The sequence below is a fragment of the Cordyceps militaris genome (genome assembly GCF_000225605.1).
Source record: "Cordyceps militaris CM01 unplaced genomic scaffold CCM_S00001, whole genome shotgun sequence".
Classification (NCBI taxonomy): domain Eukaryota; kingdom Fungi; phylum Ascomycota; class Sordariomycetes; order Hypocreales; family Cordycipitaceae; genus Cordyceps; species Cordyceps militaris.
The window spans coordinates 2,282,953-2,307,005 of record NW_006271969.1 but is presented as its reverse complement, the minus strand read 5'-3'; the positions used below and the strand labels follow the sequence as shown (position 1 = coordinate 2,307,005).

Below are 24,053 nucleotides of genomic sequence, written 5' to 3'. Positions count from 1 at the left end.
TGTTCGGTTACGTGTCGCGCTTGTGGGTTAGATAGAGTGGCCGGTCGAGGCGACGTCGCCGCCAGCAGCTTATTTGCATTCTAGCGCTCATTTTCTCTATGTACACGTGGTATATCTTTATTATCTGCTGTTGGCTGCACGCTTTACTGCTGTTGGCTGCACGCTTTACTGCTGTTGGCTGCACGCTTTACTGCTGTTGGCTGCACGCTTTACTGCTGTTGGCTGCACGCTTATGTGTTCTACTCTACATAGGTGAAGCTCAAACGTCGCGAGAAACTTCCCGCACGGCGTATTTTTGGCAAAGGCTATCCCGCAAGAGCCCTAGTATTATTACTCTCGGTCGTAAATATGAATTAGTGCTCTCCTGCTTTCTTTCTTGTGGTCTTTTTCCTTCTAAATCTCTATCTGGCGGTATCGCCTTACTCCTTGGCACAACCTCAAAATTTTTACACGACAACAACATGAAATATATCAGTCTCGGAGTTCTAGCCTTTGCTACTTCCCAGGCTATCCCAGTCGCCGTTTATACGGAGGATAGCGATAGTCCTATTAGCATTACCCGAACAATCCTGGAGGCCAATTCGACCAATAGCTATCTCTCTGGTTATGTTCCTGTCATCCGTCCCCCCCACAGCGGCAGTAATGTTACCACCGCAGTGAAGCGTTACGAGCCGCTCGATACTACTGTCATTAAATGCGCCTTGCTCTGTATTGAGACCTACATTCAAAAACACACTGATTGCAAGGTTGACGAATACGAATGCATCTGCAAGCGGAAGGAGGTTAAAGACACTGATACCGTGAAATGTGTCATCGATGCCTGCGGCTTCACCAGGGCCAAAAGTACATCTCCTAATACCGTTTTCGGATACATTTTCTAACATCCTTACTCTGCAGACAAGGTCTATCCAGTAGTAAAAACATTCTGCAAGGGCGTTTAGGTCTTGGCGCCCTTGGTGTCCCTAGCACGAAGGTGACGGAGGAAAATGGCGATGATCATGTTTCGTTGAGGATTTTATCTAGGATGGTTCTTTACTAAAGTTCGTTGGTTTAATGGGCTGATTCTTCGGATAGGCGCTGTTTGTCGACTTACACCTACGCCTCTATGGCGAGAGGACGAATCGCGCCACACTGACAAAGTCGTGAAATCTGTACCTCAACGGCATTGTACTCCTTGCTCGAATCAACAAGCCCTCGCTGGTAGCAGCTTCTACTCGACTCAATTGATTGGTGCACTCATTCATGGCAGGAGAAATATTGCGGTTCGTGGCAACGGCTGCTATGTTCGTCGTAGAGGACCTATAGTGGTTACCTAGATTCGTCAAAGATACTAAGTATTTTTTGCAAGCAAAATGAAAGACTTGGTCATTAGGTTATTAAAAACGTTGTCGCGAGGAACTCTCAGGATGGGAGGAAGGAACAGCGATAGATAGATATTAAGGATTGTACTAAAAAAAAAAGACAAATATTACACACGGGCGGTGGGTTGGGTTGCTCCCAGCAGGGATTGAACCTGCGACATTCGCATCACCAAAGACGGAATTGTGTCCATATTAGTACGACGCTCTAACCAACTGAGCTATGGAAGCCACGGAGTATTTCTTATTGAGGTGCTTCGAACTGTTTATAGTTATATAGCTTTCAATTCTAGGAATGATGATAATGGCCACTCGGGTCCATAGAATCTGATTTTGTATGGGTGGTAGAGGCAAATCGCGGGTGTGATTCATCATGTTGGAAAACACACCGCCCATCTTGGTATGTGACCAATATTGCCATCGTACGGCCCGGCTTACACCTAAGCTTAGTTATTGATGAGTAGTGATTATTTATATGTATTCAACCGGCAGAGCATGTGTCCACAAACAAGGAGAATGATTTGAATATACAGCTGGTTAAGGTGAAATTCATTTAACGTATCAAAGACACGTATTCGCCACGCGCGACTGTGAACTGGTCAACCCCATTCCACACTGCTTGCGGGTAGTGAGCCGCGAAGACTGGTAGACGAGGAGAGGAGCCTGCCTCTCCTTCTTGCTCATGACGGGAAAATCCGAGCGTGCGGAGAGGATTGTACCTGAACAAATTAATATTAGTGTGATACCGGAAACGTATGATCAGGCACATATTTTATTATACTTCGTAACAGTTACCTCGCTTGTGGTGGAATGAGACGTTTGTATTACGTCAGCAGTTCTCATTTCCACGGGAAGGCAGACCTCGTGCAAGCGTCAGAGTACATCATCGTCGTCGACATGTCTGGTGACGTATCGCCAGGGTCAATATTCAGCCTCAATGCGCTGTTCGACAACCCACTCTTTGCGGGCGGCATTGGCCTAGCATCGCTCGGCGCTGCGGCCGCGTTTGCCAGAAAAGGCGTCATAATTACTGCCTTGGCTGCGCGCCGGCGACTCCTCGTCAATGTTGAAATCAGCAAACAGGACCCTGCCTACCCCTGGATCCTCGCGTGGCTGTCAAACCCTCACCCGACGCCAGGGTTCATCGCATCCCGCCTGACACGCATCCACAACCTTTCCGTGACGACGGCGACAGCGTCCAAGGGGTCGGCGGTCGGCGGGTCGCCCAACGCGCACTTCTTTCTGCAGCCGGGCTACGGCAGACACATTGTCAAGTTCCGCAACGCCTTCATTGCAGTCAACCGAGAAAAACACAACACGGCCAATATGAACACGGGCGAGCCACACGAAGTTATACAGCTAACAACGCTGTGGGCACATCGACACATCTTCGAGCAAGTGTTTAGCGAGGCGCATGCGCTTGCGGCCAAGGCCAACGAAGGCAAGACCATGGTTTACTCGGCACGCGGCATGGAATGGGCGCCTCTCGGAGAGCCGCGAAAGAAAAGACCACTCGAATCGGTAATACTGGATGAAGGGGTCAAGGACAGCATCGTGAGCGACGTGAAAGATTTCCTGTCGCGACAGCAATGGTATGTCGATCGCGGCATCCCTTACCGGCGAGGGTATCTGTTGTTTGGGCCGCCGGGTAGCGGCAAGAGTTCATTTATCCAGTCCCTCGCTGGCGAGCTGGACTTTGGTGTCGCAATGATTAACCTGAGTGAAATGGGCATGACGGACGACAAGCTGGCGTACCTGCTGACCAAGCTACCGAAGCGCACGTTGCTGCTGCTGGAAGATGCCGACGCTGCCTTTACTAACCGACGGCAGCGCGATACGGATGGCTACAGCGGTGCCAGTGTGACGTTCTCTGGTCTACTGAATGCGCTGGACGGCATCGCGGCTGGCGAAGAGCGCATTGCGTTTCTGACTACCAACCACATTGACCGCCTCGACCCCGCCTTGATCCGCCCGGGTCGTGTGGACATGATGGCGAGAATCGGCGAGGCGACCCGATACCAGGCCAGCCAAATGTGGGATCGCTTCTATGGCGATGTGGACAAGGATCACGCGAGCAGGGAGCGGTTCCTGGAGCGCCTGCACGAGCTGGGTCTGTTTGGACAGAATACTGACGGCGAACCGTCACACAGGCACACGAGTACGGCTGCCATCCAAGGTCTTTTCCTCTTCAACAAGAACGACATGCACGGGGCGATTAATATGGCGGAGGGCCTCGTGCCGCGAAAGTTCGAAGCGTCGGACAATGTACCAGAGGGGGCCATTAAGACGTCTGCGTGAAGATAGATGTTCTATGTACATTATTTCCCGAAGATACCCAGTCTGTCTATATCAGTGACTTGGAAATAAAAATTCGGTCACCTCGGCTGTCATCGTCACTGCATGTAACTATTGCGTCTACTTCGTACTGCTCGCCTGATGTGCGTATGCTGTCGTATGTACATACGCCTCTCGGGCCCATCGAATCGCGAATCTTGCTTCCGGGGGTTGCAAAACACAGCGTATCGGGTTACAGGGGTTGCAAAAACCAGGAAACCACTACGAAGTGGGGTCGATGGCACCATATTGAGGCTTGCGCCAGATTGCAGCTGAAAGAGGCTGGAGTGATTCATGTACGTTTCGATGTATGTTATTACAAGGTTCCAGGAAGATAATGACATGCAATAGTTGGATGATGCATACGGATGCAGAGAAAGCGGACAAACTGGCTCCTTCAAATAACTAGCAACTATTAATAAATTATGAATGGCACGGCATATCATTGGATAGGTAGATGACAGAAGGCAGATCAATTAGGTACCTAGGTACAGATTTAAGCAGATGAATAGGTACCTCCTACCTACACCTAGGTAGGTATTATTAAGTAGTAGGCTATCGAGAATGACAAGAACAAGTCGTTTGTTCCTCCCGCCTTTTCCTAACCGTTATTTTCGCAAATTTTTCTTCTTCCCTGTCTCTCTAAAGGCCCATTGTTTCGGCGAGTAAGGGACTTTTTTGTAGAAATGGAGCATTTCGTCACTGCGCTATCTAACAGTTATTAAATCAGTTGCCCCCTTTGCTCGATAACTGCTGGCTCTGTGTGGATCTCCCGTGACGTGATTGAGGCCGGCTCTTGTATTTGTTTCGTCTCCGCCACTCTTAACTCCAAATCCAGACTGCAGATCCACGTCAAACTGCCATCCGCAGTTTAGCGTCCTGTTTCCAAAGTGCCATGATAATACCTAGTTGCTGCCTGCCTTTTTTCTTCTTATGTTTTCGCAGCCGCAGTCTCGATCGAACCCTGTGTCCTGTCCCTATTTGTACTTGTTCCCTTCCCCTCCCCTCCCATGCCTCGTCCTCTCGATCCTGTCATGTGGTAGCCTCTTACCCCTCTACACCACTGCCCACACGGTTGCGTACTCGTCACGACACCAGGCCTCAGAGCCGCACACCATGCATAACCAATCGTCGTCCTCGCCTTCGGGTCTGAAAAAGCACGACCCCGCTGCAGCGTCGCGTGAAGGCTACAGCTCCCACGAGATCGATTCTGAGTTTGCTCCCGCCTGGAATGGCACGGATACCGGCAGCGCTGACGGCGCCATCGACCCCGATTCAGGCGTAAAACGCGGCCTCAAAAATCGTCATCTCTCCATGATGGCTCTCGCCGGCATCATCGGCCCTGGCCTTCTCGTGGGTGCAGGTGGTGCGCTCAACAGCGGTGGACCTGCATCGCTACTTATTGGATTTGGCGTAATTGGTAATAAGCTCTGTCTTTAGGGCAAGACATTTTTTGAGCTAACATTTGCTCTCCAGGTTTAATTGCCTTTGCTATTATGCAGTCCCTCGGCGAGCTGACTACCCTCTACCCCGGTGGTGGCTCATTTGTCTCCCTCGCTGAGCGCCTTGTCGACAAGTCCTTTTCTACCGCCGTAGGCTGGAATTACTTTATCATCTGGGCCGCCGTCCTCGCCAACGAATACAACGTCATTTGCAGTATCCTGGTATACTGGGCGCCAAAGGTTCCACTCTGGGGCTTTTTTCTGATTTTCTGGACCGTTTTTCTTGGCTTCCAGCTCCTCGGCATAGAAGCCTTTGGTGAAGCTGAGTTCTGGCTGGCCCTCTTCAAGCTGCTCGGCCTGACCGCTTATTTTATATTCTCTATCATCTATGCTTCTGGTGGGCTCGTTGGCCAGAAGTCTGCGCTAGGTTTCCACTACTGGCACGATCCAGGCCCCTTTAATGGTAATGGCTTCCGTGGCGTCGCCAAGGTCTTCATTTTTTGCTCTACCTTTTACGCCGGTGTAGAGTCCGTGGCTGTTGCCGCTACCGAAACGAGAAATCCCGGCACTGCAGTGCCCCAAGCCATCAGACAGGTGTTTTGGCGCATCATCTTTGTCTACATGGGTTCTGCCTTCTTCTTTGGGCTTACCTGCCCTGCCAACGCAGAAGGTCTAGTCGGTGGCGGCGCAAAGGCGCTGCAAAGCCCTATGACGATTGCCATCCAGACCGCTGGATGGGAGGGCGGCGTCCATTTGATCAATGCCTTCATTCTAATTACTTGCATATCCGCGATCAATTCCTCCATTTATATTGGCTCAAGAACTATTCTATATATGGCCCAGTCCGGTAAGGCCCCACGGATCCTCGGCAAGGTCAACAAGATGGGTGTCCCCGTCGCGGCTATTCTTCTTACCAATGCAGTCGGCGCCATTTCAATGATGAATATATCGACCGGAGCTGCCAAGGCCTATTCATATATTGTTAACCTTTCCGGCGTAAGCACATTTCTGGTGTGGGGTAGCATCAGTTTTATGCATATTCGATTCCGCCGTGCCTGGAACGCTCAGCAGCGAGACCTGGGCGAGCTTCCCTTCAAGAGCATGAGCTATCCCTTTGTCGCCTACTTTGGGGTTGCAGCCAACATTTTTCTTGCTCTTGTCCAGGGTTGGACGACTTTTTCACCATTTTCTGCCGGCGACTTTGTCGATGCATACATTCTGCTGCCATTGTTTGGGATCATTTATGCTATTGCCAAACTAGTATGGAGAAACGACAACTTTAAGAGGAGCTGGGAAATTGACCTTGACAGTGGCCGCCGAGTCGACATGGACACCAAGGATGCGACCAAGCACCAGGAAGGTCCAAGACCGCCTTTTTGGCGAAGAGCATGGGATTTTTTTTAGTGCAAACTCTATGAATTTATGAATGTCTGGGGGTTTGTAGGTGTCTCGCTCGGACGAAATATCGCCGGGGATAATGTAAACTGGTCCATAGAGAGTCTTGCGAAGTAGTCGGAGGCTGTAGCTTGTAGTATAATCATTACATATCTAGCATTTTTCATTGAAATACACACGTCCCAGTTGATTAACAGCATTTGTTCCTCATCCAGCAGCTTACGGCGAATACGATTATGCGCCGTCCGACAACCTCGAGTTGTCTAAGGATTAATTTAGTGTCCGAATACGCGGCTAAATATTTAAAAGATCACAGTACAAGCGGAAGAAAGGCATATGAATTTTAAGCTTGTCTTTCCATCAATTCCACATACCGTGTTTCGCGAGACGCGATAAAGATGATCTACTGTCTGGGCTGGGTACTCCATCGATATCCTAGTTATACTGCGTAATGTACTCTTCGAGCTTCTCCGAAGGGAAAACGGAGCCACCTCGCGTCCTTCACTGCATCCTGCTTGATGGAAACGCACGCAATCCGGTACGGCGCCAACCCAATCAAGTTCTTTGCAAGTGTCGAGCTGAGTCGTACGTGCCTATGATTGAAGCTGAGGTCTTTGACTACCTCGCGTTGGATCCAACCTTGCAAGCTGCCGCTGGAACCATGGACGGCTCCAAATGCATGGCTGGCATCGCGATTCTTACTGCAGCAAAAACCCTCCAAGGCCAGGAAGTGCGGAGCAAGCTGTTGGCCGGGTTCGCCGAGCTGCACCACACTTGAATCTTGGGTTCCGCTCCGTGAGCCTGCTGCTGCGCCGGGCACCCTTTGTAGAGAATCAGAAACATGACGCTGCAGATGCCAAGATAGGAGGGTTGTATAACGCAGCTGTTGGCGAGCGGCTTCGCTCTGAAAAGGAGCACGATTCATTTGATCTGGAACTTTATGAACTGTGCGTACAACGACGGCTCAACCATTCCGAACCACAAGGTTGCACCTTGATGGTCACTCTGCTCATGGCGGGGCAGCACACTTCATCCATGGCAAGTTCTTGGGTTGTCTTGCCTCTTGCATCGCGACCGAAATCACAGAAGGGCTATTCCAAGAGCAGGTCCAAATCCTCGGTAATGGGAACACACGCTCCCGCTGCTCCAGCATCAAAGAAACTCTGCGTGTCCATTCGTCGATTCACTCATTCATGCGCAAAGCCACTCGTGCCATTCGCGTGCCTCGCAGCCACTCTCCTGGCATCCCCCAGGCGACGGCCCGCAACGAGCAGTAGGTACTTTACCAACGAGGCCGAGTCGCAGCCTCATCGCTAGTCTAACCTAGTTAGCAATCTCTCGTCGGGGAGCATCTTCGAGGCTGACGAAACGGTTTACGGGCGGACAGGCATTGGTGTATCGGTGAACAACTCGCTTATCTCAACCTGGGCGCTGTCGTCGCGACGCTGGTCCGTGAATTCCGGGGTTTACAACTTGGATTGGCAGCCTACCTACCCAAGACAGACAGGTACCTCCTTATGCCATGTTTTCGTGTTTTCGTGGCCTGTGCGGCCGGACTTTATTTATCCACTGGCCGCGAAGGGCCAAACGCAGCTAGATTAAGTTGTCTAGGTACATTTGTAGGTACCTTGAGTTTGTATCAAAAACTGAATTTACCTAGGTAGGTAGGTAGTTTGGCCTGTATCAAAAATTACTGGGGTGAACAAGCCATACTGTCGACTGTCTTGAAGATGCAAGCGGTTGCTTCCAGCGCTATTGCGGAATCTCGGCGATCTGTTCCATCTTAAACTTCTTAAACAGCCCCGTAGCCTCAATCTTACTAGCCCCCGCCAGCCACAAAGCTCCCGCTACGACGTTAAATCGCCGCCTGCAAACAAGTCAGTTCGCAGGTTCGTCACTTCAGACAGAGGCAGCTCCATATTCACACGCCCACAACCACAACGTCGCCATCGAGACGCCCGCAATCGAGCACGTCAGATACCTCGTCTGAACCATCAAACGCTCAGCTAGTCAAGCTATCGCAGGCACTGAGACACGCAACTGTCGTCCTAGTACAACGGACTGCGCCCCTTGCGCAACGCAGCGAGCTAGGCAGCGTCGAATGAATGCAACCTCTAAACCCCTTTCTTGCCGCCTTCTTCAAGAGTTCTGTTGCCGCGCAGTGCACCCCGGTTCATCACTTCATACTCCTTGTCCCACAGACGGATGTGCTCCTCACCCATCGTGAGACAGAGAGTGGCGCTTCTACGAGCGACTTCGTCGCCTCGGAGGAGTTTCTAGCCAGTCATGTCCTGCGCATTCCTCCGCCTGGTGGAAAGGAGGCAAGCCAGAATTTGCGAGAGGTCCGAGGCAAGGCGAAGCAGTTCTCGACGCTAAACGGGAGAAGCGTCATTGTCAAGGATGCATCCATATACAGTAACAAGGGTCAGTCGGAAGTTGAGACGGCGTTGATATCTGCTCACAATAACTAGGATTCAAGACGCTAGCACAGGCGCAAACCCAAAGCGATGCGATCTGGTATCCCGACGTATTCGAAGCGAGACAATGGCTGCTATACTATATATCAAAACCATTGGTTGGGACTTGGCGAGAGCTTGTAGTTCCTCCTGCGATATTGCCTACCTCAGATCAGACCGTCGAGACGCAGCAACCCGCAAACGGTGATTCTGCGGAATACTCGGCGCCCAAGAAAAAAGACATCAAAACGTTCCACGAGCTTCTCAATAATTTCCCCATGATTGCTCGACAGATGCAAACTGGGCTAGAAGAGATATTTACAGAGTTTACTATTGTTTTTCAGAAGCCGCTGCCTGCGCCCCCGTCGGCGGCCGAAATTCCAGACCCCATGCCCGACGGGCCCATTGCCACAGCGATGAGGCGAGCAAGGTCAAGTAGCTTCAATTTGCGGTCGCAGCCCGAATCCAGAGCAAACACATTGCCCGTCACCGAAGATTTTTACGCCGAAGACGAGGAGGATGTGATGCGTGCGTCTTTGGAGACTGCTGTCACCACGGCCATTGACCTGTTCCAAGGTGTGGACAAGCAGCAACTGTCTCTGCTTGGCGCAACCACAGACCTTACCGGCCCGCTTGTTGAGAAATTAATTGAACGATACATAACGGAAAATGTGCACCATCTTCTATTTTCCAGGCTGGTTTCCCTGAAGCGCCCGGATGACTTGGAGCTGGAGGCAAAGATACGCCAGATGGAGTATATTGACATTTCGCAACTGGGAATCGCTATTGGCGGTGGACTGAAGGCGAAACACGACTTGATTATTCATCTTGGGCCAGCAGTTGAAGAGTTTCGTAAGATTCTGAACGCTATGAGCCCTCAAGAAATGCTGGAGCTTCTACTTTCCACCGTCAAGAGTGTCTCCCAACTCACCGGAGAAGCCAACGAGGAGGGACAAGATCAGTCAGCTGAAAAGGCCATCATGACAGTTAATGCTGACACGTTAGTTTCTTTGCTGCTTTACGTCGTGATACGGTCAGGCGTGCGCAATCTCCAAGCTCGCCTTGGCTACGTTCGAAATTTCATCTTTGTTGACGACGTGGATAGCGGCGAACTTGGATACGCGCTTAACACATTCGAAGCAGTTTTGCTCTATCTGGCTACGGACTCGTCTGGACTACGTCGTGCAAGTAGGAAGAACAAGGCGCTTTGGGAAGCCGCAAAAAAGGGCTCCATGTCGGATCTGAAAAAGATCATGGAGCCTAATACGTCTGCTATTGAGGATGATGACGAAGACGAGCCCCCATCGCAAAAGTCTAGCAGACGACAGTCCTTTAGCTGGGGTTATGCAAATGGCTCTTCACGACACTCGTTAACTGGCCTTGCCACACAAGATCGATTATCCAAAGGCTCCGGCTTGCGCCACGTCTTCCCCTTTCAGACTGACGGAGGATGCGATGGTGATGACGACCGCAATATATGCAGCTTTAAAGTTAACAAAGTGAAGAAAGTATCGATGGATACCCGAAGCTTCTCCAGCGACTCCGAGTTTTCGTTCCACTCACGCTCAACGAGCGCTGGGACCATTGGTAGCGCTCTGGAGGGTGATATCTCTGTCGAGCGACTGGCGCAAACGAGTGACTCATTTGGCGAATCTGTTTTGATGATGGCTGTCCAAAATGGCCAGCTTAAGATTCTAAAGTACCTCTTGTCACTGGGCGGCTACTTTCCCTTTGAATCCGTCTTAGAGGACATGAACAACGAGGATACGTCTCTCCTGAGCGCTGCAGTGCAGCATGGAAATACTGAAATCATTGATACACTTTTGGACTGCATCAGCTCTGGCATTTCCCACGAGCAGCTGGTTCAATATGTTCAAGCGCAGGACATTTGGGGACGCAGCTTAGGTCACTATCTGTTCAACTCGCCAGCCCTCATCACCAGAATCGGTTACCTTATTCCGTGGAAACAGCGTGACAAAAATGGTCAGACTCCCTTGTTTGCCCTCTGCCGATCGTACGACCATGCCGACTACTACAATATGGTGGAAGCTGGTCTCAAAGCCGCCAAGGTTGCTCAAGGAGATGGACAGTTGCTGCACGTGGACGATCATATCGATGGCAAAGGAAATACACTGCTACACATTATCAACGATCCAAGGCTGGCCTTGAGGATTTTACAGTACTGTGACGTTGATGTCAACGCAACCAACGAAAAACGATTTACCGCACTCATGGTCGCCAGCAAGTACGGACGTTATGACATGGTCAGATCATTGTTTGCCGACCCTCGGGTAGATCTTGGAGCCAGGGAAGCCAGGGGACTGACAGCCGTGGAACTGGCCAAGGATGAAGACGTCAGAAACAAGATTGACGATCTGGGGTTGTTCAGCATGCCGCCTAGTTCGGATGGGCGTATTACTGGAGTAGTGCGAGCTTTCTTCGTTGAGGATGGCACAGTCCGACTGGTGCTCAAGTCAGCTGCTCCAACAGACCATGATAGCTACACAGTAACGACGAGTCGGCGATCACTGTCTGATTTTGAGCAGCTGGGCCGACTCTTGGCCGAGGAGAATCCAGCGTCCTGGGTCCCAGCAGTCACTGACACACGCTCACCATTCCAATTACCGTCAAAACCATCTCGAGCTTTGCTGCGTGACATTCAAGCTAAGATGGACTGGTTTCTGCGAACCATGCTAAATCATCCAACCCTTTCGAAACATGAAATGCTTTGGGAGTTCTTTTTGGTACCTGAACTGCAGCTGGGAACAATGGAGGAAAGAACGCGGCTCAAAATCGAGGCCCGGACAGAGCGCATCAGAGAGGAATACGAACCAGTGCAAGATCTAAGAGAAGTTGAACAGTTTGTTAACCACGCACGCGAAACTGTACGCAGCGTCAACTATGCTACCAAGAGTGCTACGAGACGTGCCAACAGCGTTGGTGTAGTGACCGCCGACATCTACGATTCACTGGTCCTGCTACACCGGGGCGCGTCCGGCCTTATTTTTCTACCAAAGAGCCACATTACAGCACTGGAAATGTATGCCAGAGCAATGCAGCCGACACAGTCAAGCCCGCACACGACGCTTCACACGACACTAATTGCTGTCCAATCCACAGTTCAGGCATTGCTTTCGGCGCTTGGACGGCCGACGACCCTAGTCGCGCAAATCATCAATGCAAAACGGGAAGCAGATAGAAATCAAGGCTCTATCGGAAGATCCTCACGATGGCCTCTGGGTTTGCTGGACGACACGCGCCAGCGTCTGCAAGAAGAGAAGGAGAAGAAGGCACAGAAATGGCGGGAGGAAGCCTCTTACATGGCCCGTGAATTGCGCTATACACAGCAAACAGTGGCGGCAGAACTAGCCGGCTGGCAGAACATACATGACACGATGGTTAGACGGGCGCTGCGAGACTATGGACGATGCATGCTGCTACAGGAGAAGATGAAACTAGAGGGCATGGCGAGGGCACTAAGAGTGATACATAGCAGAGCACCGCCACCAACTTCCAGGACGACGGAGGCGAACTCGTAACTAATGCATACCTGTCACATGCATAGATATCGCGGGTAACACCGGCAAGATTTGGCAAAGGAAGCATATAGCAAGCTGATAGCTGATACCATGTCAGAGTATTTCTGGCACGCTAGTCAAAGAAGGCGCTTGGATAGAACTATTTTTGCGTGAATGCAATATTCGACCGCCGAACAGCCGAACAGCGGATGAATATATCACTGTTTGAGTGAAGCCTCTTGTGTTAGCCGTTTATATTTCTGCGAGTTATGGCGAGTATTGACCTATATCTACTGCGCCGGGTTTATTCTCGGAACCGTGCCATTATCTATGGCAATTTTTGAAATGCCTGAGCTAGCTGCTGCGTACGCTGATCAGACGAGCAACCTCTCCCGAAGGCATAGGTTCATGATCTGAGGAAATAAGGATGGTGATGGGCTGCCTAAAAAGCCTTAAACAAGCAATAAAAGGTACTTGAAAAAATCCCAGTGTGCTCAAGTCGCAAGTGATTTTAGCGCTATTCGACGTCAGGCGGATGGTTCTCGTTTGTTTGCTGTCGGGTTCCTAGGCTGGCAATGAGAACATTAATAAAATTATCGATAAAGTTATCAATGAAAAATCACCTCCGCATCTGTCCCTTTGCTGGGTGATGTTTTGAAACAAATCGGATTGGGGGCTGAGTGGTGGAGCCAGCCAGAAAGAAGCACTTGGCCGCCGTAACTATCCAAACTCTGTGTACAAAGGCCAATGTTGACAACGGCGGCTAGCACGTCCGGAGCAAGCAATCCGATTTCGGAGCAAGTCATCAGTGTCGCCTGGATCATGGTTAGTGTTGCCAGGGATATAATGCACTGCATTGTGCACAATAGGTTTGTGGCGCGGCGCGGGTGAGTGCCACCGTCGCGCTGCACCGCGGTGGCCGTTTTGGCTACAGCGTGAGGGCGTGGCTGGAGACGTGCCTGAGAGGACGTGAGACGTGGGCGCGTGCTGACAAGCCAATCAACGTGCAGGGAATCTACGCGCCCGCGATTTGCTTCAGTGGTGACTACGGAGTAGAGAGAGTGGAGTAAAGGAATAAGCAGAGACGAACAGAGACTGACAGGAAGCGAGCGAGACAGAAAAATCCAGTCTTGGGACTGGGCAATTTAGCAATAACTAATGAAGAGTTTGGTATCGCCCTATACAGTTGCTCCCTCAGTACTAAGGTACCTACCCATCTACATAGGTATGTAGGTAGGAATCTAGTTAGGCAGGTACGCCCCCAACAGCTTCTAAGCGCCAGCCAGCAGGTGCGACAGGCCAATAGCGGCGCACCGAGGTAGCTCGTCCCTCGAACGACTCGCACAGTCCCACCGAGACGCAATATCATTAGCCTGTCCTAGTAGACAAATGGTATTTTTGGCTGATTTGTCGTTCGGGTAGTATCCCATCTGTCACGACCAACAGCTCAGTAGATTCACCTCAGCGCCTAAAGGGGCGGGGTCCGGCCGGTCATGTCAGGCACAGGCTCAGGCACAGGAAGATTATCTGAATACGAGAATAGAATGCGATCCGTTCCGGAACGACGGGCGGCTACCAAGATTCGAGGCTCTGCACACCCCCTCCCCCCGGCCGCCCATCTGTTTTGCAGTAGACGAGGTGGTGTGGCCGGCCGAGATGGCCTCGGTGCAGTTGTCGAGGTTGAATGGTGGTTACACGGCAAAATACTATGCAGATCAAAGAGACAGTGTAAAACGAGCTTGATGACAGAAAGAAGGAAAATATTTCAAGGGATGGAGACCAAGAATTACCCAGTCCTGTGACTCATTGCATTGTTGTCGCGTGCTCACGTTGTCAGTGGTGCGTCGCGGTAAGCAGCGCGCACGCGCTGCCGGCTCCTCACGTATCGTGCATCGTGCAAACACCACGTCAACTCAACTTGTCGTCGCCACGCTCGCGACACAACCACGCTTTCTCGCTTTCTCTCTAAGCTTCTATGCACCCGCTGCACCCACCACGCTAGAGTCGGCATTTGCACCAGCCCACGGCGCGCCCCCAGAGCGTCACATCCGGCGACCCCAGGTCGCCTCGCCGGCCGCTGACTGGCTGCACGTCAACCTCTGTGCCGTCCTTGCACCCCCTGTCGATGCACCTAAAAATTGTTCTCGTTGCCGCTGGACCAGTCTTTCCTCACTGACGAATCAGCGGTCAGTGTCACCTGGTTGAACCCCCCCCGTTCAGCCCAATGTTGCACTCGAAGGGGTCTCTCCGGCTGCTGTTCTAACACCAGCAACCTAAAATAACCTCCAGAGGTAACTCACGATCTGGCCTCCCTGGTGTCTTTTCGCCGACGTCTACACCGCACGAGCGCATACTTGGGGCAAAAACAGGGATCCGATGCTCGCTCCACCGTTCCTGCTTGACTTCCATGCCACCCTGTCATACACGATACACGACTTCAGGCTTACACGCTCTTCGCCTCGCGCTCTCGTCTGTCCACCCAGCATGGGAATTGGTGCGCGTTTCAGGTTCTGGGCCTCGCTGGCTGACTTCTCGCAGCCTAGCACTGCATATGCCAGAGGAACTCTTGATCCACTCACGCAAGGTTCATTCCCGACCTACCGTCGCCATTGGGAATAAGAAGGCGGCCTCATCCTCGTTTCGTTTCCTCCATTCCAACCATTTTTACGGCCTTGTTTCTCTTTCCCAGAATTCTTTCCAAAGTTCCCACTCGCTTCTTCCCCTGCATTAATATCAACCTCCCATCTCTTTCATACATTGCCTCTGTTTACATCTTTGCCCTCTGCATTCTACCTGCGCTATAGACTGTCCGCTGGCGGCTACGAAAACATCTTGTCCTTCCTACCTGTTCGATTTCTGTACGACTTTTTATTCCATCTTCACAAAATCATCAAGAGCTGGCCTCTTACAAGTTTATTGCATTAATTCATCATGTCGGGGTATGTTTTTACATCGTCTCGAAGAGGCCTATGTTCTGGGCCGCAACGTCATGGTCATATCATATACTGACTGACTGGCGCTTATTATTAGTCTGGTATCTGACGTCGCCTTCAACTTTGCATTGGCCGACTCGCCTGCGTCGCTGGGTCGACCTCTTACGCCTCCTCAGGACTTCCCCATTCACCAAAACTACTATTTTGATTCCTCTTTTCTCGGCATTCCTGACCACCCATCATGTCATGCCCGTTCCTCGTCCAAGGCATCTTCTGTGTACTCGGTCGTCTCTGCCGTCGAGTCCACTGCCGACTCGGTCTGCACCAGGATGACCACGCCCCCCAGAGCCAGCCCGCCAATTCGCCAACATGGCCCTCTCCTACTACCAAAGATTCGTCCTCAGGATCAGCAGGTCAGCAACCCTGTTGCTCCTGTTTCTCGTCTGCAGACCATGACGCCTCCCCCCCGGCGCAAGGTCACCAAGAGGAAGAGTGCCACGCACAGTCGCAGCCAAACCAACATTGAGGCCATTTCCAACACGGCCCTTTCGCATTTGGCCTTCTCCGGCCCAGTACAGGATCAAGCCATCATGTGCTCTCCCATGTCCCTCCCTCGAGATTTGGATTCGCGCCGCTCTTCTATATGCTCAACTGTGGATGCCACCATCGTCGACAGTTATAGCTTCCCTCCCTACCACCCACTTGGCTTTATGCCGGGAGACTACTCCATGCCCCACGACTATGGCTATCAGTTTGCGACCAGGGCCACCTCACCCTTGAGCATGGCGTCCACCCCCGAACCGACTGCATCTTTGTCGCTCATGAGCTTCCTTACGTCGCCGAGCCCAGCTGCTTCGCTTGTTCGCACCATCTCATATCCCATTCGCGACCCCAACACCAAGCACTTTTGGTGGGATGCTCGCAACATCCGCCAATGGTCTTCCTTCAACATGGCTGCCATCACGGCCCTGCCCGGCGCATCGGGTCTTTTGAGCACGCCTGTTCCCGCCCCTCTTCTACCCGAGCCTGCCTTTTCTTCCCGCCACCCGGAGACGGAAGCTTCCCTCCACGCCATCTATGCTTCGTACTACCTGCCCAAGCTCAACTCGGCCTTGGCCATTTCTTCCAACCGGCCCCTGCAGCTCTCTGTGCCCAACCGCATCCCCGCCAACATGAACGAGCCGTTGTTTGTCGGCAACGTGGCCGGCGACTCCTCCACGGCTGCTGCCATGTTTGGTGGCAAGCCTACCGCTCGCGTCGTTGGCATTGTGCGCAGCTTTGATCGCTTCAACACGGCCATGCGTGTCGAGGGCAACATCAAGCGAGTCGAGTACCTCCGCGGCCTCGCTGCCATCCATCACGCCATGCGCGAGCACAGCTGCCGCTATGGCTTCATTCTCACCGAGATCGAGCTGGTCCTTGTACGTAACGGCAGGGATATGACTCCCAACTTTGGCGAGCTGGAAGTCACTTCCATCCCTCTCAACGCCACCGCTCCCGACTGCGACTTGTCCCAAGTCCAGCTGGAATTGCTTCCCCTGACTGCCTGTCTCGCCCTCTGGGGCCTGTGCCAGATGGCCAGCGACGGCAGCTGCGGCCACGCCCCCTACAGGACGGAGATTGGCGCTCCCGTCGAGGGCACTCGTCGCAAGGCGCTCAGGCGCGACGACTGGATGCCCCAGCCCCAGTTAGCCGAGAAGCGTGAAGCCAAGAGAGCCCGTGGCTGGACCTGGCCGGAGGATGCTGTTGGACGTCGAGAGCTCGGCAAGCGCGGTGTCAAGTACGCTGCCATGTGATGTATGTAGATCAGGATCATGCATAACGAGACATGAAGTGCCTACCCATTGGAGTCTGGCGTTGATAGTAATGAAAGCTATAACGAACTGAATTTACATTCACATACCTAAACAAGAAGTGGCAGCACCCTAGGGTTACATTGTATCAATTGAGGTGGCTTTGCAGGATTGAACATACATGAAAGCTTTGCATAATTGAGTTTACAAGAAGAGGAGCGGTTGTGCATAATCAATCTCAAGTGGCTGAACGACCCAGTTATCACATTGCAAGATTGCATAACTAGTTGCGGAAAGATTTGTGTAAATATGATCACGTCTAACCCTTGGCGGCACCTGCTTTAATGAGCAGAATGTCACCGTCCTCGACAACGTAGTCCTTGCCCTTGGTCATCATTTTGCCCTTGGCCTTAACCTCAGCCTCGTCGCCGAGCTCCTTGAGGGAGCTGAAGTTATATACAATGGCCTGTATGAACGTCTTTTCAAAGTCGGTATGGATGACACCAGCGGCCTGGGGGGCTTTGGTGCCCACACGAATGGTCCATTGACGGACTTCGTCGGCACCCGACGTGAAGAAGCTGCCGAGCTGCAGTGTCTTACGCATCTGAAGTACGAGCTTGGGCAGAACCGAGGGCGCGCCGACATTCTTCTGCTCCTCGAGCGACTCGGCCTCGGTCTCGTAGCGCGTCAGGCGCTCCTCATAGCACACCGAGATGGGAATGATGGGGTCGCCCGTGGCGTGCTCCTTGACCCACTCGGCAATCTTGGGCAGGTGTTTATTCTTTTTGCGGACAAAGTCCTTTTCCGACAGATTGACAAGGTAGACGACAGGCTTGGCCGTCAGGAGGAAGAGGGGGTTAATGACCTCGATCTATTGTAGTTAGACTTGTTCAGAATCGACTGGTGACGTGCTTTCAAATGCTTCAAATGCTTTCAGAACAAAGTTGATCTCAGTACACCTCTTGCGTTATTTGGGAGGGTTCGAAGAGCTGGGTTAAGTTTCGGGCCAAAGGCCCTTTGTCATCATGTAGCAAGCATTGGAATGAAGCAAAACCAAGTAAAATGTAGCTTACCTCCTTGGGAGCCCAGGTACCCTTGCGGACATCCTTGCCATCCTGTAGCCAGGTCAGAATCTTTTCGATGATTTCCTGCTCTATCTTGGCCTTCTTTTGCTCCAGGCTCTGACCACCCATGCGGGTCTTCTTCTTCTGGTTCTCGAGCGCCTTTTCGACGAACTCGATATCCTTCAACCGCAGCTCCTCGCTGATAATGTCCAGATCCCTCGTCGGGTTGACATCACCCTCAATGTGGATAATCTCGGCATCGTCGAAGCTGCGCACCACTTGGAAGATGGCATCGACGGCTCGGATATGGGACAGGAACGAGTTTCCAAGACCGGCACCGGTCGAGGAGCCTCGCGTCAGACCAGCGATATCATAGACAGTCAAGTTGGCCGGGACAATCGACTTTGGTTTGTACTTTTCGCAAAGCCAGTCGAAGCGGTCATCAGGGACAATGACGCGGGCCTCCTCAGGTTCAATGGTTGCATAGGGGAAGTTCTGTCCAGGAGAGAATTTTTTTTCGTCAGCCCATTGTGGATTAAATAGGGTGGCCGGGGTGCGGGTCGGGGCAGGGTCAAGCATACCGCAGGGTTACCCAGGTTGCACTTGGTAATGGCCTGGAACAGAGTGGATTTGCCGACGTTGGCGAGACCGACCTATTCTTGTTAGCATAGTCAACATGTCAACACAAGATGCAAGGACTTTTCGTGCTTGCAGCCAGCATCACCTACAATACCACTCTTCAGACTGTTACCCGGCCTGCCGAGGGGGATTTTTTCCTCTGGAACGGCCTTCTTGGGAGCCATGTTCCTCGATTTCGCGTAAAATCGGGCCGAAACGCCAAAAATGCGCTCTTGCGAGTGTGGACAGAGTCCAAATGCTGCAGGCCAAGCTGCGCGGGGGGTAAAGGTGGCAAGAGAAGAGAAGAAAGAAGAGCTCGCGAGGAGAGACGTGGTGGGCTATTGAGCTGGCACAATGCCAAACGACTGCAATAGACCCGGTGACGACAGGAAGTGAATCCGTCTACGTGTATTAAGTGTTCTGTGATGGCCAAGAGGGGTTGAGGAGCTAACTAGAGTGAACTGCGAATTTTTGTTCACCCCACCATGATGGTGTGTGATGGCGGGTTTTGGTTTTTCCGGCAAGCTAGCCACTGATATCCGACGCGACTTGCATGTTATTTCTTGCATTGAGCTCTATTACTGATGGTCGTGAACTCGGCGTCTGTTGTGCGAGGACCTCTGACGCGCGGCATCAGCTTCGTCATTCCCGATGCATGAGAAGTGCAGGAGAAGTAAAGCTCAATTGAATTGCGGAAAATGTGACGACACAACTTTTGCTACTAGCAAAATTTTATTCGCCGCTGTTGGTTTTCTCTAAGCTTAACGGCTGTTTTCGACGCAGATATTACTTTCACGCATTGCGCATTTGCGATATCAACATCATAGGAACCTGAGCGACCATGTATGGTATTTTCGAAGGTGATGTATACAAACAATGTGTACTAATTAAATATGTATTGCAATGTCTGAACAACGTGCGACCCTCAGGCCAAGAGCTTGCAAATCTGGCATTGTTGGAGGAGATGACCGGACCACAGTGGTCATCATCTACAGTAGCATACTCGGCACCAACCTTTTCCATAACCCAATCACGAGGAATATTGTTGATGACGCCATTCAAGCCCTCGGTCGCCTTAATTACACACTGGCCATTACTCTTCATCGGGCAACATCCATTGGCGGATTCAAGTAATCGGCGCGACCTGATCCGAGTAAGATGACCTAGCGAGGACTCAGCGCCTTGTAGTCCTTCTTAACAATTCAATTCAATGAATCAAAAATTGGAATACAAAAGACTATGAAAGTCTAGAACATAGGTGGCGGTGGAGGCATGGTGCTAGTCGCTACGGTTGCTTCAGGCTTCAGGGTACATGTCGGATAGTCCGCATACGCTCTATCTAAGTTTTCGATGCGCATCATGTTTAAAGTGAGTATTTTAAAATGATTCAGAATGGAATACTAGTTGCTTTAATTACCCACGGGGAGGGGGATGATCGACTTACAGCCACTGGTGGCACCAGCCGCATTTGGCACCGTTACATGTGGCGTACTTGCTGCGTCACTAACGGCCAAGGCTTCAGCCTAACACCCCGATCTCATCTCGTCCTATTCTATTCATCAACACTCCATCAACTGTCTGGACTTGAGCGTTCTAATACATCTAGATCCGCTTCGCCTACATTAACGCCTCAGTTACTCGCGCCCGAGAATCCCCACTGTTCCCGCTGGCTACGTGCCAACGAGCCCAATGTCGAGTACGCCTCGACAGTCGGGAGGCCGCCACAGGTCGACGCTCTCTCTGCAAAAGACCGAAATCATCATAAACGTATACGATTTGCTGCCTGTAAGTCCATATACCTATTGTGATGACCGCGCTAACAGTATAGGCCGGTCGGGTCTCGTCGATGCTCTGGGCTTTTGGCACATCATTCCTACACTCGGGCGTCGTCATCAACGGGCGCGAATATGCCTACGGAGGCCACAATAAGCGCGGGATATCCGGTGTCTTTTGGTGCAAGCCAAGAACTCCGCCGCCAGGCGGCTCCTTCCGCTGCGAATTGCTGCACGGCTTCACGCTCGCCACCGAAGACGAAATCAACTCGACCTTACAAACGGCATCGCAAGTATTCCTCGGTCCCGACCACAACCTATTAAACAAGAACTGCAACCACTTTACCGCGCACATCTGCAAAGCTCTAACGGGTGATCCTGGACCGGGCTGGCTTAATAGAGCGGCCAGCGTCGGCAAGGCGCTGCCATGTCTCGTGCCTCGGGATTGGCTCCAAGCGCCGGATCATACGGCCGTAGATGGCGAGCTATTCGAGACAGATGACGAGTCGGACGATGCGACTGAGCGATCTACAATGTTGCAAAAGGATAAGAGGGCTAGCAGACGAGGCACGCGGTTGTAGAACAGCGAAGTGTCCACGGAGGTCTGATGCAACGATACCTGGTTACGATGATTACCGTAGCTACTTGGTATGAGAATACCCATGGTGAGACTGCGAAATACATGCAATTCCAATAATGTTAGTATTGGCCACGTATTTCCGATCTATTCATGAAATAACGTAAAAGTACATGTATAGTACAATATATGCTCAACATCGCCTGCCTGAACCTTGTGCCACCGCCATTCTTCACTGTGGCATTTTGCCCCGTCTCTCCCCCCACCTCATCCGATTTGCCATTATAGACGCCTCTTGGCCGGACTACGGGTGCCGGCATACTTGACACGCGTGGCATCCGTTACACGGACAATCTTGTCGCGCAGAAAGGCACCCTCAGGGCTCATGAGCGCCTTGACGGTGGCATCACGCCCCTGGCCGAAGCCGCGTAGAGATAGCTCGACTCGATTAATCTTGGTCGTGTATCCCATGTACACCAATCGCTCCAGGGCATACTTGGCAAGTGAGTAGGCCGCATCGAAGGTGCCCCGACGGCATTTCTTGAAGCCCACGTTGCCGCACGACAGCGAGAGGACCGCATTCTTGTTGGGAAGCGTAAATGTGACGTGTGTATTGTGCTTGTGTGCGTAGATGTGAAGGTGGTAAGGCTCAAAGCTGTCTTCCTTGACGGGTTGTGGCTTGCCCATCAATACACCGGTGTCGATTGATCGCTTGTTAAAGGAATCGAATACCATGCTCTTGGACAGGTTGCCGAGGGCGTCCTGTGGTTGTGTCGCGGGAGCACCGCCGTAGATGCGCTGTAGCATCGATTCGGTGCTGGATCGTCCTTCGCGTCTCGCAGTCGTGTGTGAAATCCATCGCGCATGAATTGGTGAGGTACTTGAGCCAGTAAGCGGCCGCAAAGCGGCAAGCCGCGTCAATAGCCGCATTTTGTCGATGCGGATTAGTCGAAAGTCGTCGATGCAAGTTGTAGCTAACTAGACAAAGCGATTTTGGGTCAAGTCCCAGGGGATGCGGAAGCCGGGGTTTACCCGAATTTTCCCCAAGCCCTCTAGCAAACTTGGCCCGCTATCGCTAGGGCCTTCCATGAATTTCTCCTTTCAAATCTTTCATCCTCAGCAATTTAGGATGAATGCCGTCATTCGAAGCGTCGGCAAGGCTGAGAAGGCCTTGCCCAGACGCTTGATAGCCCCAGCGTACTGGAGGCTTGCACAGGGGCGCATCGCGGAGACGCTCCCTGCGCAGACGCTCGGCGCAACCCAGACGCACCTACGGTCGCAATTCCTCCCAAGCCAAATCGGGGTCTTTGGGGCCAGGCTGATTCACACCACCCAAAGGCTACAAGACAAGTCGCGCGCCAAAGCCGACGTCAAGGCCAAGGACCCAAAGGTAGCCCAACAGGAACCCAACGCCAAGGAGGAGGCCAAGGAAGACGCGAAGGAAGATGCGAAGGAAGGCGATGCGAAGGAAGACGGCCAAGATGGCAAGGATGGCAAGGATGGCAGAGAAAAGGAAGCCAACGCGCCACCACCACCCCATGGCGATAAGACTCCCTGGCAAGTATTCATGGAAACCATGAACACTGAGTTTGAGGCTTCAAAAGAGTGGAACGAATCAACTAAGCAGATTGGCGCCGCCGCCCATCAATTCAGCGAGAGCGACGCTGTCCGCCGAACCCGCGAAGCCTACGAAAAGTCAACCGGTGCTGTCTCGTCCTCCGCAGCCACTGCAATCAAATCGACAGCCGGGGCAATTGGCAAGGGTGCCGCCTGGACTTGGGAGACCCCGGTCATGAAGGGCGTCCGCAAAGCCGCCAACGTCACCACCGACGCTATGGACAAGGCCACCAAACCTATCCGTGACACCGAGGCCTACAAGAACGTGAAAAATGTTATTGACGATGGCAGCTCCTCGCGGTACGGCGGATGGGTGGAAAAGGAGGAGCGCCGCCGCCGGAGAGAGCTCCGCGTTAAGGAGCAGCCCCAACATGTCCTCCAAGAGGATCCCGAGGCTGGTACAAACGTCACTCTGCACAAGGACGCCGCCTGGAAGGAGGCCTGGCGCGATTTCCGCGACCAGAACACTTTCGTCCAGGGCCTATTTAGCATGAAAGGCAAATATGAAGAGTCCGAGAACCCCCTGGTTTCGACCGCCCGCAGTATCACCGACCGCATTGGTGGCTGGTTTGCCGAAAATGAGACAGCCATGGTTGTCAAGAAGTTCCGTGAAATGGACCCCAGTTTCCAAAACGAGGCCTTCCTCCAGGAGCTGCGCGAATATATTCTACCGGAGGTGCTCGACGCCTATGTCAAGGGCGACACTGAGACGCTCAAGTTGTGGCTCTCGGCGGCTCAGTACTCGGTTTACGAGGCGCTAACCAAGCAATATCTACAGGCTGGCATGAAGTCGGACGGCCGGATTCTCGACATTCGCAACGTCGATATTCTGCGCGCCCGCATGCTCGACCCCGGCGAGGTGCCCGTCTTTATTATTACCTGCCGAACCCAAGAGGTTCATGTGTACCGCAATGCCAAGACCAACAAGCTGGCGGCGGGCATGGAGGACAAGGTACAGCTGGTCACCTATGCTATTGGTGTCACGCGTGTCCCCGAAGATGTCAACAACCCTGAAACGAGAGGCTGGCGTCTCATTGAGATGCAGAAGAGCGGGCGAGACTGGTACTAGTCTCGCCTTACCTTGCCTTACCTACAACAATATGCGAACGAGGAGAATGGGTGAGAAGATGGCGGCTAGGGACGAAAAGTTGGAACACCAGCCTTGTTATAATACTG

The 24,053-nt window shown here is 52.2% G+C and overlaps 9 protein-coding genes across 9 annotated transcripts; 7 read left to right on the top strand and 2 right to left on the bottom strand.

Moving 5' to 3' along the window:
* Positions 1-461: 461 nt before the first annotated feature.
* Positions 462-941, top strand: CCM_00738 (uncharacterized protein; the record flags this gene model as incomplete). The annotated part of the gene is made up of 2 exons (XM_006665897.1): positions 462-843; positions 898-941. 2 exons carry the CDS (start codon positions 462-464, stop codon positions 939-941), a joined length of 426 nt encoding a protein of 141 aa, XP_006665960.1.
* A 1,314-nt stretch (positions 942-2,255) lies between these two features.
* CCM_00737 (mitochondrial chaperone BCS1, putative) lies at positions 2,256-3,656 on the top strand (the record flags this gene model as incomplete). The annotated part of the gene is made up of 1 exon (XM_006665896.1): positions 2,256-3,656. One exon carries the CDS (start codon positions 2,256-2,258, stop codon positions 3,654-3,656), a length of 1,401 nt encoding a protein of 466 aa, XP_006665959.1.
* Positions 3,657-4,808: 1,152 nt separating this feature from the next.
* CCM_00736 (general amino acid permease AGP3) lies at positions 4,809-6,538 on the top strand (the record flags this gene model as incomplete). The annotated part of the gene is made up of 3 exons (XM_006665895.1): positions 4,809-5,112; positions 5,169-6,130; positions 6,206-6,538. 3 exons carry the CDS (start codon positions 4,809-4,811, stop codon positions 6,536-6,538), a joined length of 1,599 nt encoding a protein of 532 aa, XP_006665958.1.
* Positions 6,539-8,634: 2,096 nt separating this feature from the next.
* Positions 8,635-12,524, top strand: CCM_00735 (VPS9 domain protein; the record flags this gene model as incomplete). The annotated part of the gene is made up of 2 exons (XM_006665894.1): positions 8,635-8,953; positions 9,001-12,524. 2 exons carry the CDS (start codon positions 8,635-8,637, stop codon positions 12,522-12,524), a joined length of 3,843 nt encoding a protein of 1,280 aa, XP_006665957.1.
* A 2,910-nt stretch (positions 12,525-15,434) lies between these two features.
* Positions 15,435-17,232, top strand: CCM_00734 (uncharacterized protein; the record flags this gene model as incomplete). Its single annotated transcript, XM_006665893.1, has 2 exons — positions 15,435-15,442; positions 15,534-17,232. The coding sequence occupies 2 exons, from the start codon at positions 15,435-15,437 to the stop codon at positions 17,230-17,232; spliced, it is 1,707 nt and encodes a 568-aa protein (XP_006665956.1).
* A 316-nt stretch (positions 17,233-17,548) lies between these two features.
* On the bottom strand, positions 17,549-19,096 carry CCM_00733 (GTP-binding protein YchF; the record flags this gene model as incomplete). The annotated part of the gene is made up of 4 exons (XM_006665892.1): positions 17,549-18,100; positions 18,303-18,788; positions 18,875-18,946; positions 19,022-19,096. 4 exons carry the CDS (start codon positions 19,094-19,096, stop codon positions 17,549-17,551), a joined length of 1,185 nt encoding a protein of 394 aa, XP_006665955.1.
* A 718-nt stretch (positions 19,097-19,814) lies between these two features.
* On the top strand, positions 19,815-21,264 carry CCM_00732 (uncharacterized protein; the record flags this gene model as incomplete). The annotated part of the gene is made up of 3 exons (XM_006665891.1): positions 19,815-20,041; positions 20,546-20,696; positions 20,740-21,264. 3 exons carry the CDS (start codon positions 19,815-19,817, stop codon positions 21,262-21,264), a joined length of 903 nt encoding a protein of 300 aa, XP_006665954.1.
* A 278-nt stretch (positions 21,265-21,542) lies between these two features.
* On the bottom strand, positions 21,543-22,190 carry CCM_00731 (37S ribosomal protein S11; the record flags this gene model as incomplete). Its single annotated transcript, XM_006665890.1, has 1 exon — positions 21,543-22,190. One exon carries the CDS (start codon positions 22,188-22,190, stop codon positions 21,543-21,545), a length of 648 nt encoding a protein of 215 aa, XP_006665953.1.
* Positions 22,191-22,389: 199 nt separating this feature from the next.
* CCM_00730 (mitochondrial inner membrane translocase subunit TIM44, putative) lies at positions 22,390-23,946 on the top strand (the record flags this gene model as incomplete). Its single annotated transcript, XM_006665889.1, has 1 exon — positions 22,390-23,946. One exon carries the CDS (start codon positions 22,390-22,392, stop codon positions 23,944-23,946), a length of 1,557 nt encoding a protein of 518 aa, XP_006665952.1.
* Positions 23,947-24,053: the final 107 nt, after the last annotated feature.